Source organism: Nerophis lumbriciformis, linkage group LG17 (genome assembly GCF_033978685.3).
Source record: "Nerophis lumbriciformis linkage group LG17, RoL_Nlum_v2.1, whole genome shotgun sequence".
NCBI lineage: Eukaryota > Metazoa > Chordata > Actinopteri > Syngnathiformes > Syngnathidae > Nerophis > Nerophis lumbriciformis.
In genome coordinates, this window is record NC_084564.2 from 13,257,501 (window position 1) to 13,271,092 (window position 13,592).

Genomic DNA, 13,592 nt, shown 5'->3' on the forward strand with positions numbered 1-13,592 from the left:
TGTGTAGTATGTAATGCATGATTGTCCAGTTTTGCCTACAAGGGAGTTGGAAGACGATAATTTATTTAATCTCACCCCCAGTTCTCCATTCAGTGATTATTCACATGAGTTCACAGTTACTTTGTTCAAGAATTATAATACAGATGTTGTATCATAGTGGCATTACCACAGGTAACAATAATTATTACACTGTAACAATAATTTGTATCAACAATGTAGGAATAATGAATATACCAACAATGGTAATAGACAAAATACCAACAATGGTAATAGACAACATAGCAATAATGGTAAGGAAACATTGAGCACATGTCAACACTTTGAGACAGAGTACAGCAGCAGGTCAAATTAAAGACCCTCATCTCTATATTTCAACCAGACCCCATGTTTGTATAATAGTTTAAATCGATTAATAGTTTGGCATTGCTTGTGTTGTAAGTCCGGTTTGTTCCATAGTTTTACTCCGCATACAGACACACAAAAACGTTTACGAGTGGTTTGAGCTCTCGGCAATAAGAAATATCCAAAGCCTCTCAAGTTATGAGCCTGCACTCGTCTTATATAAAAACGTTGTAGATGAGGCGGCAATAATTAGTTAAATGCTTTATATAAGATTATTAATGTATTACATTTAACAAGGTCATCAAATTTGAGCAACTTTGATTGCATAAACAGATTATGAGTATGTTCTAAATAACCAACGTTGTGAATGATCCGCACTGCTCTTTTCTTTAATACGATCAGAGGATGAATTGTGTTGTGGTAAGTATTCCCCCATACTTCAACACAGTATGTAAGGTATGGGAGTACCAAGGTGCAGTATAGAGTACGGAGTGCATTTTCATTGAGGTATAGTTTTGCTTTGTTTATAATTGAGAGGCTTTTGGAGATTTGTGTTTTAATGTGTCTGACATGAGGTTTCCATGATAGTTTACTATCAATTATTACTCCCAAAAATGTATTTTCAATTACGATTTCAATTTGGGTACCATCAATACTTATTTTCTGTTTAGACATTATGTTGCAATTTCCAAACATCACTATTTTAGTTTTATTTATATTCAAAGATAATGTATTTGAGTCCATCCGTTTTTTTTTTACTATGTTTAGTTCTGTGTTTACTGTATTTATGAGCTCATTATAGTCATAACTACTGTAGAATATATTTGTGTCGTCTGCAAATAGTATACATTTCAGCACTTTGGATGTATTAAACATATCATTATTATACACATTAAACAGTTTTGGCCCCAACACGGACCCTTGGGGGACACCACAAGCAATGCCAAGAATGTTATGAGCTTATGTTCTATATTAGTTTCACCGTCTAAATCAAATTGCTGGTATAAACAAACCTTTGCACGACATTCAAATTGTTTTAGTTTCACCTGTAATTCTGACACTAATTCTCATTCTGTAAGTCTGGTGTGGCGTACTGTAGTTGTACGTGTGTGTGTGTGGCGCCGTGCCTAATCAAACGGCAGTGTGAGAACCAAAGTACCTAACTGCGCAGTCGTGTTTGGCTTCATGGACAAAAAAGTAAGCCCTTCCCCCCAAAAAAAACCCCCGACAACCAGTCACTCACTAACTTTGCAAGCAACTTTAAAAAACAAGTTGCTTATATTACACGGACTTGGGGAAAATGTATCCGATCTAATCATAATTTGGATTAGCATGTTCTTGTGTACATGAACCCTGAAAAAAATGTATCTGATTATGATGTGAATTTTCCTGCATCCTTAAATTGGAATACCTTACTTTGACATGCGCAGAACCTAACATAGATGGAAAGATGTGTTATTGTTTGTGCAATGACGCCATCTTTTGGACGAGTTCATTTGCTGCAGGTGCTGAAAATTGAGTGGCTTCCGCTGTAAACAAACACGGCTTTGTGCATTTCTGCTTGTCCGACGCTGGCACCGTAAGTTTTCCTTCGGTTCACTACTTTTGTTTTTGCGAGTCTCGTTTTCAGAAGAAACAAAGTCAACAGTACATAACGCTACTTGTGTACATGTTGATAGGGGGGAGACAGCAGCGAGGCAATCGCTTCATTCCGAGACAACTACAGTACATTTAGTCCGCGCTCCTCCACCAAAGTATAGCTGACATCAAAGACATGAGCAGTAAGGATCATTTCAACCCGAATATTAGAAGATGTGTTTTCATGTGCTACTATCCGAATGACTGTTGGCATAATTTTGATCCAAACATGTGTGATCGCAGTGGTGTGCCGTCAGGGCCAGCAAGGCCTTCTCTGCTGGCCTAACATAACCAGAAATCATGATCATAAGTAAAGATATAATTTTTGTTTTAATTTACTTTCCCTAAATATCTAAAAGTATTCATATTCTCTTCATGTCATATTATGCTCCTTCCAGTGCTGTTTTTAGGCTAGAGTTTTTATCCAATCAGAATTCAGCCAGCTTATGTTACCATACTGGACCAAATCTGCCCGGGGCCTTCAGAATCAAAAATGCGGGAGTCTGTGCACTGTAAGTGAACGGAGACATACAGTTGATAGATAATTGCGATAGCCAATCAGATCACGAGTTGTTGTCAGTAAGGCCTTCTCGATGGCCTCACGTTGTACGTGACATTTACGCATCCTGTGATTGGATACTCACCGAGACCGTTAGCGGATTTATTTGAGAACACAAAGTTTACAGACAGTTGTGACAGCCAATCAGATCACAAGTTGTTGTCAGTAGCCTATCTAGGTAGCCTGACGTTAGCGAGACTGTGATTGGATACTCACTTGTAATTCTGAAGTGAGTATTCATTCACAAGTTTCAATTTCACAGGAAGCAGGAAGTGTTGTGTTGTAGCCAAACCGTGATAGCAGAGAAGGAGAACAAAACGTTGATTAGGTGGCAGATATATATTTGCAAGGCCATTTTCAAGAAGGATATTTAAAGAGAAACTACATCTTGTGAGACCATGTTGGCCAACCCCGGAAGCTAGCTCAGCTGTTCTGGCGATGAAATGGGGAAATGCCCGCCATTTCCACTCGAATCATCCAACGACAAGGGGTACCACTGGCTTATACGCCGTCGAATAGGTTCTACAAATTGTGAGTTAAAATAATTAATTTTTTCACGTTTAATGTGTTTTTTGCAATTTAAATTTTGACAGTACCACATAAAATATGTTTTAATTGCTGATGCAGGTTACTTGATTCTTAAATGCGCCAGAAAATAACCCGTTGTGTACACTGTTTATGTGTTTCAATGCAGAGTAGTGCGTAAATGTGTTTCTGTATAGTATTTCTCCAGCAATGATCATGTGGTGACATAAATTATGGTATTTTGAGAGGTAATCATTGAAGTCGGACATCACTGAAGGCCTAAGTGGGAAACGCACGGCCCGCCACTATGTCAGAATATTCCAAATGGCGCATTTACGTGAAGCAATTTTACTCCGGTGAGGCTTTTAATCCGATTAAATGTGTCCATAGCTCTTGCTAGCAGCTAGTAACTCTGGTGATAGTTCACAGTAAATACAAAAACTGTGGCCTAAACTTGCCATTCAAAAACCTTTTTTTGTCTATTCGTTCCTATGACTCAACGTTCACCGGAACGATTTCCACCGCCACGGTATGGACTGAGGGTCACGTTATTCTTGGGAATAAAAAAAATAGTGTCGCTAAAGGACACTTTGCTTAACTCGTTATTATCGCGTTAAAGTTAAAGTTAAAGTACCAATGATAGTCACACACACACTACACTGCAAAAAGTCAGTGTTCAAAAACAAGAAAAAAAAAATACAATAATTAGGGGTATTTTATTTGAACTAAGCAAAAGTATCTGCCAATAGAACAAGAAAATTTGGCTTGTCAAGACTTTCCAAAACAAGTCAAATTAGCTAACCTCAATGAACCCAAAAATACCTTAAAATAAGTATATTCCCACTAATAACAACTGTACTACTATATGAGTACGTATTTTCTATTGTTTCATTGAAAATAAAACAGCAAAGTCCATTTGGCTGTCATCTGTTTTAATTATGAGACACAATTGTGTCAAAATCATGATTTTTTTTTTTCATGCTTGAAATAAGAAATTACTTTAAAAAAGTAGTTTTATACTCGTGAGTGTTGATGACAAAACTTTGCAACAGTTGATATTCTAGTTTCAAGCATGTTTTACTCAATATAGGTCATCAAATCTCAGCAACAAGCTGTAATATCTTACTGACATAATTTAGGACCAAAACCCTTAAAACAAGTAAAACACTCTAACATAAAATCTGCTTAGTTAGAAGAATTATCTTAGACTTAAAATAAGCAAATATCACCCTTATTTGAGATATTTAATCTTACTTAGATTTCAGTTTTTGCAGTGTAGGTGTGGTGAAATTTTCCTCTGCATTTGACCCATCAGCCTTGATCACCCCCTGGTGAGGGGAGCAGTGAGCAGCAGCGGTGGCCGCGCCCGGGAATCATTTTTGGTGATTTAACACCCAATTCCAACCCTTGATGCTGAGTGCCAAGCAAGGAGGTAATGGCTCCCATTTTTATAGTCTCGGCCGAGGTTTGAACTCACGACCTACCGATCTCAGTTTGGACACTCTAACCACAAGGCCACTTAACTTATATATTTCAATTAGGGTTGCATTCGACATACCCATGGTGTTGATCATGCTTTTGGGGGTCACGGAGGCAGCAGCGAATAAATTGGGGGTCACCAGGCCAGAGGAAGGACTTCCACCCACTGTATTGACGGCGAGGCCTCCGTGGGACGTCTTCTTCACCGGCACCACCACGCTCCTGCACACCAGACACACAAAATGGATCATTCACACATGCTGGACGCTACACTTTCCTTTTCATGGACCTCTGGACCCCCGACAGTGGAAAGGGAAGCTCTGAGTGAGCAACAGGACGCCTGCAGGTCATCTATGGATGAACTATGACCCCATTAGAGTTTATTACTGTGCAGATATGGAGTCGAGATGCTGGGTTGGCATCTACAGATCCGGTTAAAGATAATGGGATTTCGGGATGAATGGTTTGCTCCCTGACAGCAGCGAGAAGTCAAGGTTGTGTCTGTATTTGGTCTTCGGGTAGTTTTTGTCAATGTCTGGCCAGGTCTGTTTGGTCTCCTGCTAAGCCTCTTGGCGTCTGAAGCAGATCCCTAGAGAGCTCCGAGAGAAACTACACACACAATCATTCTGGTTAATGTTGCTGGTTCCAGGAAAAGCTCGGCACGTCTACGGAAAGTCATCAGTTCGTAAACAGCCTCATCATCCTGTAGTCTGTGATGCTGGTCTGAAAATAACTACTGTGCTGAAATCACTTGGCTTCTTTTGGAAGTTGAAAAAAAACAACACAGTTTTATTTTAGTATGTAAACACCACACAAAACTGCACTGCTGCCACCTAGTGGACACAAGGCACAGAAGATATGATTAATAGGTGAAGTATATGCAAAAATCTCTTCCTACTCGGGACGTTCCAATCATGGGTTTATGCTGAAGATTCCGATCATCCATGACTGATATAGGATGATACCGATCACATGTACGCAAATGTTAGATTTTTTTTATGGCGAGTGCTATTGACGGTGTAACAATATCAATACAACATTTAAGCTAGTTTCTTAGTCTCCTTGTTTACATACAATTGTTGAACAAAAGTCAATGGTACACAATAAGTAAACAACATTAAAACTAGGGATGTCAGCTAATGGCTTTTTGCCGATATCCGATATTGTCCAACTCTTTAATTACCGACACCGATATCAACAGATACCGATATATACAGTCGTGGAATTAACACATTAGTACAGTATTTTTCAACCTTTTTTGAGCCAAGTCACATTTTTTGCGTTGAAAAAATCCGGAGACACACCACCAGCAGAAATCATAAACTCAGTTGACAGTAAAAAGTCGTTGTCGCAATTGTTGGATATGACTTTAAACCATAACCAAGCATGCATCACTATAGGTCTTGTCTCAAAGTAGGTGTACTGTCACATCACACCATGATTTATTTTGAGTTTTTTGCTTTTTTCCTGAGTGTAGTGTTTTAGTTCTTGTCTTGCGCTCCTATTTTGGTGGCTTTTTCTCCTTTTGGGGTATTTTCCTGTAGCAGTTTCATGTCTTCCTTTGAGCGATATTTCCTGCATCTACTTTGTTTTAGCAATCAAGAATATTTCAGTTGGTTTTTTTATCCTTCTTTGTGAGGACATTGTTGATTGTCATGTCATGTTCGGATGTACTGTGTGGACGCCGTCTTTGCTCCACAGGAAGTCTTTGCTGTCGTCCAGCATTCTGTTTTTGTTTACTTTGTAGCCATTTCAGTTTTAGTTTCGTTCTGCATAGCCTTCCCTAAGCTTCAATGCCTTTTCTTAGGGGCACTCCCCTTTTGTTTATTTTTGGTTTAAGCATAAGACACTTTTGTACCTACACGCTGCCTCCCGCAGTTTCCGACACTTACAAAGCAATTAGCTACCGGCTGCCACCTACTGATATGGAAGAGTATTACACGGTTACTCTGCCGAGCTCTAGACAGCACCGACACTCAACAACAACACATCATTTGCAGACTATAGTTACTGGTTTGCAAAAAAATGTTTTAACCCAAATATGTGAAATTAGATAATCTCCCACGGCACACCAGACTGTATCTCACGGCACGCTAGTGTGCCGCGGCACAGTGGTTGAATTTTTTTTAAACCTTTTTAAAAAATAATAATAAAATAAGATAAATAAATTAAAAACATTTTCTTGAATAAAAAAAGTAAAACAATATAAAAACAGTTACATAGAAACTAGTAATTAATGAAAATGAGTCAAATTAACTGTTAAAGGTTAGTACTATTAGTGGACCAGCAGCACGCACAATCATGTGTGCTTACGGACTGTATCCCTTGCAGACTGTATTGATATATATTGATATATAATGTAGGAACCGGAATATTAAGAACAGAAAGAAACAACCCTTTTGTGTGAATGAGTGTAAATGGGGAGGGAGGTTTTTTGGGTTGGTGCACTAATTGTAAGTGTATCTTTTGTTTATGTTGATTTAATAAAAATAAAAAAATAAAAAAAATAAAAATAAAAACAGATACCGATAAAAAAAAAAAAACGATACCAATAATTTCTGATATTACATTTTAAAGCATTTATCGGCCGATAATATCGGCAGGCCGATATTATCGGACATCTCTAATTAAAACCATCATCTACTACTCTTTTAAATTATTTGGTTTTTGCCTATAAAGTCCTCCTGTGTCCATGGAATGATATCAAAAACAAAAAACAACACAAACATGATTTTGTGAAAATGATAATACCAATCTAATCACCTAGTATTGATCATATACTGATACAGGGGAACCTCAATGTATAAACCTAATTGGTTCTTGAACATGGTTTGTAAATGGAATAGTTTGTATAGTGAATCAAATATCTCCATAAGAAACAATGAACATTTGAATAATTGGTTCCAGCTTTGACAAAAGTCCCTATTTTAGTTTGTACACTTTGAACACAATATAAAGTGCTATACAGTATTGTATATCAAACAAACACAACAAGGAGGTGAGTAATCAACTTTGCTCTACGCTCTGCACTGCCAACACACACGGAGGTCACTGCAGTGCCCTCACAAACAACCAGAAATCACAAAAATCCTTAACGTTAACCATATTGCTAAAATCTTTTTTTTTCTTAAAGTAAATCATACAGTACATTAAACATCAGCAAAAGGAGCAGCTCGCGAGAGGAGAGAAATGAGCAGACAGAGCAAAGGAGGGGAGGGGCCGTGTGTGTGTGCTCTTGGAAGAGGCGCCGCTGAACGAAAGTCAGCTTTGTCATCTTTTTCAGAAAAGTCGGCTCTCATCACTTCCTCAATCTCTTCAAGACGAGCAAGCACAAAATGGTGGCCAGCGGAACACAAAATGTATGACTGAAACATAAAAAGGCATATTGAGGTTCCACTGTACGGCCCTCGGTATCAACACAGCTAATGTATGGATCGATCCACCTTCTTACGTGTCATGTAAGCATGGCCGCTACACCCCAACAGAGGACAACAGTTATTATATTATCTTCTCTCTAGACTTTAAAAATGTACTTGTTAATTTAATGTAAACATCTGCTTACTTTCGGCCGTTACGCGCTTCAATCCACACTTCTTAAACTTTACTTAGCACAGATCTATTGTGTCGTTTCAAGCTGGCATAGCGTTTAGCCCGCCTGCTCCTGCTTTCTCTTAGTAACATGCTTAGCCTCGCCCTCCAGTGATAATAATACTTCCAAGAAATGTCGTTTGTCATGACGGAGGTGATTATCATTAACTTAGGGCAGCAGCTCCACACTGTGTATGGACAAATACAGTTAGCAGCCTCCGTCAGCAGAGGGACCAACACCAAACAAAGTATCAGCCGGAGGGAATCGGCGTTTGTGCTCGCCATTGAAAAGCATTAATCAGCAATTACCGTATTTTTCGGAGTATAAGTCGCACCTGCCGAAAATGCATAATAAAAAAGGAAAAAAACATATATAAGTCGCACTGGAGCCCGGTCAAACTATGAAAAAAACTGCGACTTATAGTCCGAAAAATACGGTACATCATTTTCACAAAAAACGGCCAATACCGATCAGTAGGGATGATACTCGAACCCGATTTTCCCGGTTGTTCGATAAGAAAAGAACCGAGTCCTCGGACTTGAATCCCTTTTTGAGAACCGGTACCCGTTATCGTGTGCCGTGAGATACAGTCTGGTGTGCCGTGGGGAGATTATGTAATGTCACCTAATTGGGTTAAAAATATTTTTTTGCAAGCCAGTAATTATAATCCGCAAATGTGCCGTTGTTGAGTGTCTGTGCTGTCTAGAGCTCGGCAGAGTAACCGTGTAATACTCTTTCATATCAGTAGGTGGCAGCAGGTAGCTAATTGCTTTGTAGATGTCGGGAACATGGTTTGTCGTGATCACAATATGCGGGAGGCAGCGTGTAGTTAAAAAGGTATCTAACTTAAACCAAAAATAAGCAAAAGGCGAGATGAGAAAAGGCATTGACGCTTAGGGATGGCTATGCAAAACGAAACTAAAACTGAACTGGCTGCAAAGTAAACAAAACCAGAATGCTGGACGACAGCAAAGACTTACAGCGTGTGGAGCAGACGGCGTCCACAAAGTACATCCGGACATGACATGACAATCGACAATGTCCCCACAAAGAAGGATAGCGTCCGCACAACTTATATAGTCTTGATTGCGAGAAAAAAAAACAGGTGTGGGGAATAGCGTTCAAGGAAGACACAAAACTGCTACAGGAAAATACCAACAAAAGAGGAAAAGTCACCAAAATAGGAGTGCAAGACAATAACTAAAACACTACACACAGGAAAACACCCCCAAAAAAACCTCACAATAAGACACGGAATGTGACAGGTGGTGACAGTACACCTACTTTGAGACAAAAGCTATAGTGATGCATGCTTGGTTATGGTTCGAATTCGTATCCAACAATTGCGAGAACGACTTTTTATTGTCAATAACGGCTACTGTGTTTAATTTTTTTATGTTTTCTGCTGGTGGTGTCCCTCCGCATTTTTTCAATGAAAAAAATGTGCCTTGGCTCAGAAAAAGTTGAAAAATATACTGCTTTAAAATGCTTGCTCCTTACCACCAATACAACATTGGTTCTGTTGTGCAATACAGTTGTTAACAAATAACCACGTGGTCAAAAAGAACGTTTGTTTCCACTTTCTCATGCACTCCAAATCATAGTTGAATTGTTATGCAGTAATAAATTAGTTTTCAGAAATGACAGCCTCTTCTAATTAAAGGGGAACATTATCACCAGACCTATGTAAGCGTCAATATATACCTTGATGTTGCAGAAAAAAGACCATATATTTTTTTAACCGATTTCCGAACTCTAAATGGGTGAATTTTGGCGAATTAAACGCCTTTCTAATATTCGCTCTCGGAGCTTGTGACGTCACATCAGGAGGCAATCCGCCATTTTCTCAAACACTGAGTCAAATCAGCTCTGTTATTTTCCGTTTTTTCGACTGTTTTCCGTACCTTGGAGACATCATGCCTCGTCGGTGTGTTGTCGGAGGGTGTAACAACACGAACAGGGACGGATTCAAGTTGCACCAGTGGCCCAAAGATGCGAAAATGGCAAGAAATTGGACGTTTGTTCCGCACACTTTACCGACGAAAGCTATGCTACGACAGAGATGGCAAGAATGTGTGGATATCCTGCGACAATCAAAGCAGATGCATTTCCAACGATAAAGTCAAAGAAATCTGCCGCCAGACCCCCATTGAATCTGCCGGAGTGTGTGAGCAATTCAGGGACAAAGGACCTCGGTAGCACGGCAAGCAATGGCGGCAGTTTGTTCCCGCAGACGAGCGAGCTAAACCCCCTGGATGTCTTGGCTCACACCGTCCCTTATGCCACCGAAGATGATCAAGAGAAGAATATCGACCCTAGCTTCCCTGGCCTGCTGACATGAGGGTATGTCTACAGAATATATTAATTGATGAAAAATGGGCTGTCTGCACTCTCAAAGTGCATGTTGTTGCCAAATGTATTTCATATGCTGTAAACCTAGTTCATAGTTGTTAGTTTCCTTTAATGCCAAACAAACACATACCAATCGTTGGTTAGAAGGCGATCGCCGAATTCGTCCTCGCTTTCTCCCGTGTCGCTGGCTGTCGTGTCGTTTTCGTCGGTTTCGCTTGCATACGGTTCAAACCGATATGGCTCAATAGCTTCAGTTTCTTCTTCAATTTCGTTTTCGCTACCTGCCTCCACACTACAACCATCCGTTTCAATACATGCGTAATCTGTTGAATCGCTTAAGCCGCTGAAATCCAAGTCTGAATCCGAGCTAATGTCGCTATAGCTTGCTGTTCTTTCCGCCATGTTTGTTTGTGTTGGCTTCACTATGTGACGTCACAGGAAAATGGACGGGTGTTTATTACGATGGTTAAAATCAGGCGCTTTGAAGCTTTTTTTAGGGATATTGCGTGATGGGTAAAATTTTGAAAAAAACTTCGAAAAATATAATAAGCCACTGGGAACTGATTTTTAATGGTTTTAACCCTTCTGAAATTGTGATAACACCTTTGCACAGGAGATTTTTATGGAATCCGTGTGAACACGAAGCTGGAGCCTGACGATAAAAACAACAAACTGCAGACATTTTTGGGGGTTTTTCCTTTCTCCGAGCTGCAGATCAAAACTGTGAGAGAAAGCGAGCGAGAGTAGGAACTTGAAAGCGTCATAAAATATTCACATCTCCAGAGATAACGCTGAAGCAAACTGATGACAAGTATCATTTATCTCGCACACCTTTGTTCTGCGCTCTTAAGAGTGAAACGCCATCGACAAGATATCGCAACGTCTCTGCTGAGCGAGGAACGCGGCCCACGTAGGGGCGTTACAGTCGATGTTGATAAAATGGGAAGCATGAATGATTCATGAGCCCAGAACTCATGAATCATGTATAGATTAGTATCTGGAGCATATTTTATTAATAGGATTGTCTTAATTGAGTTGCGGGGAATACAGCAAGGATTAATCTCGGAGTGAATATTAATGAGGTCGGAGGCAGGGGGAGATGTGGTAAGGCACAACTGCAGAAATGTTTCCTTTGCGCACCCGACTGAGGATTTAATCTCATCTCAGAGCTTTATTTAGCGATACAATGGAAGATAGGGAAGGAACCTGCAACTGAAACCAATTATGTTGCTTCATTATGGATATGATGACTATGTCGTGACACACAACCTCACTGAGCTCATTTGGAAGAAGGAGTCAGGAGTGCAGGCACTGACTGAACACTATTACTACTACAAAAGTACTTCTACTCTACGCATACTTGCCAACCTTGAGACCTCAGATTTCGGGAGGTGGGGGGCGTGGTCGGGGGTGGGATGGGGCGTGGTTGATGGGTGGGGGCGTGGTTAAGAGGGGAGGAGTATATTGACAGCTAGAATTCACAGTCAAGTATTTCATACACATACATACATACATACATATATATATATATATATATATATATATATATATATATATATATATATATATATATATATCTACATCCTGAAAGTATGCAAACAAAACTGTGTTTAGATAATTGATACTTCAAACTTGCATAAATACATCTTAAGGAATATAACATAACTTGGCTTCTGAGAGCTTCAAAATGTAATGAATAAAATGCTAAAGTTGTTGATAAACAAGCAATTATTTTAATAATTAAATATGGTCATTTTAAATGAATTATTATGATCATTTAAAATTAATGATTTCAAATATGTTTATTTTAATGTATAATTCTATGGCTGGATGTAATGAGTCAGAAAAAATAAAAATAAAAATACAATTAATTTTGATGTTTTTAGCAAAATATAGTAAACATTTATTTTATTTTATTTTTTTAATTAATAAATATATTTATTTTTAGGTAAAATAAACATAATACAATTGATCTCTAGTCTGGATGATTTAGTTCTTGTCACCCCTGTTGTCATAAAGAAAAGGCTGTCCTCACTCAGGTCCGCATGGAGCTGGAGGGGGCGTGGCCTCCAGCTGCTGCTGAAAATCGGGAGATTTTCGGGACAATATTTGTCCCGGGAGGTTTTCGGGAGAGGCGCTGAATTTTGAATTTTGTTGATAAACAAGCAATTATTTTAATAATTAAATATGGTCATTTTAAATGAATTATTATGATCATTTAAAATTAATGATTTCAAATATGTTTATTTTAATGTATAATTCTATGGCTGGATGTAATAAGGAGTCAGAAAAAATACAAATAAAAATACAATTAATTTTGATGTTTTTAGCAAAATATAGTAAAAATGTATTTTATTTTATTTTTTTAATTAATAAATATATTTATTTTTAGGTAAAATAAACATAATACAATTTATCTCTAGTCTGGATGATTTAGTTCTTGTCACCCCTGTTGTCATAAAGAAAAGGCTGTCCTCACTCAGGTCCGCATGGAGCTGGAGGGGGCGTGGCCTCCAGCTGCTGCTGAAAATCGGGAGATTTTCGGGAGAATATTTGTCCCGGGAGGTTTTCGGGAGAGGCGCTGAATTTTGGGAGTCTCCCGGAAAATTCGGGAGGGTTGGCAAGTATGACTCTACGTAATAGGAATACGTGTTCCACAAGTATTCCTATTACTTTCCAACAAGTAGCAAAGAGTACCATCCATCTACTGTACTGCCATTGCATTAGACCAGCGGTCGGCAACCCAAAATGTTGAAAGAGCCACATTGGACCAAAAAAACAAAAACAAATCTTGTCTGGAGCCGCAAAAAATGAAAAGCCGTATATAAGTCTTATAAAGAAGGCAACGCAAGACATAAGTGTCTATATTAGCTATAATAGCCTACTATCAAAATGACTATGTGTCGCATGCTGTAGCAAATCTTCGTTGACAGAAATGTTAAAATTTTTTAATAATTCTACACATTTTTACAACATTAGTAAATCAGAGGCTACTCAGAAGGTGAGATAACTCCTGGAAATGACTGGCTTTTAATGGCCAAAGGTATAGATGTGTGAGTCCAAGTTAAAGGAACTTCTTTTAATGGATTTATAACAATCTATGCAGAC

General features: G+C 38.8%; 1 protein-coding gene across 3 annotated transcripts in view; it reads right to left on the reverse strand.

The window, feature by feature from the left end:
* Positions 1-13,592, reverse strand: part of LOC133614516 (neurobeachin-like) — a 726,573-nt gene that overhangs the window by 424,854 nt on the left and 288,127 nt on the right. For all 3 annotated transcript variants that reach the window (XM_061972518.1, XM_061972517.1, XM_061972519.1), the window contains one exon: positions 4,623-4,765. In XM_061972518.1, coding sequence (XP_061828502.1) covers positions 4,623-4,765 — 143 coding nt within the window. The remainder of the gene's footprint in view (positions 1-4,622; positions 4,766-13,592) is intronic.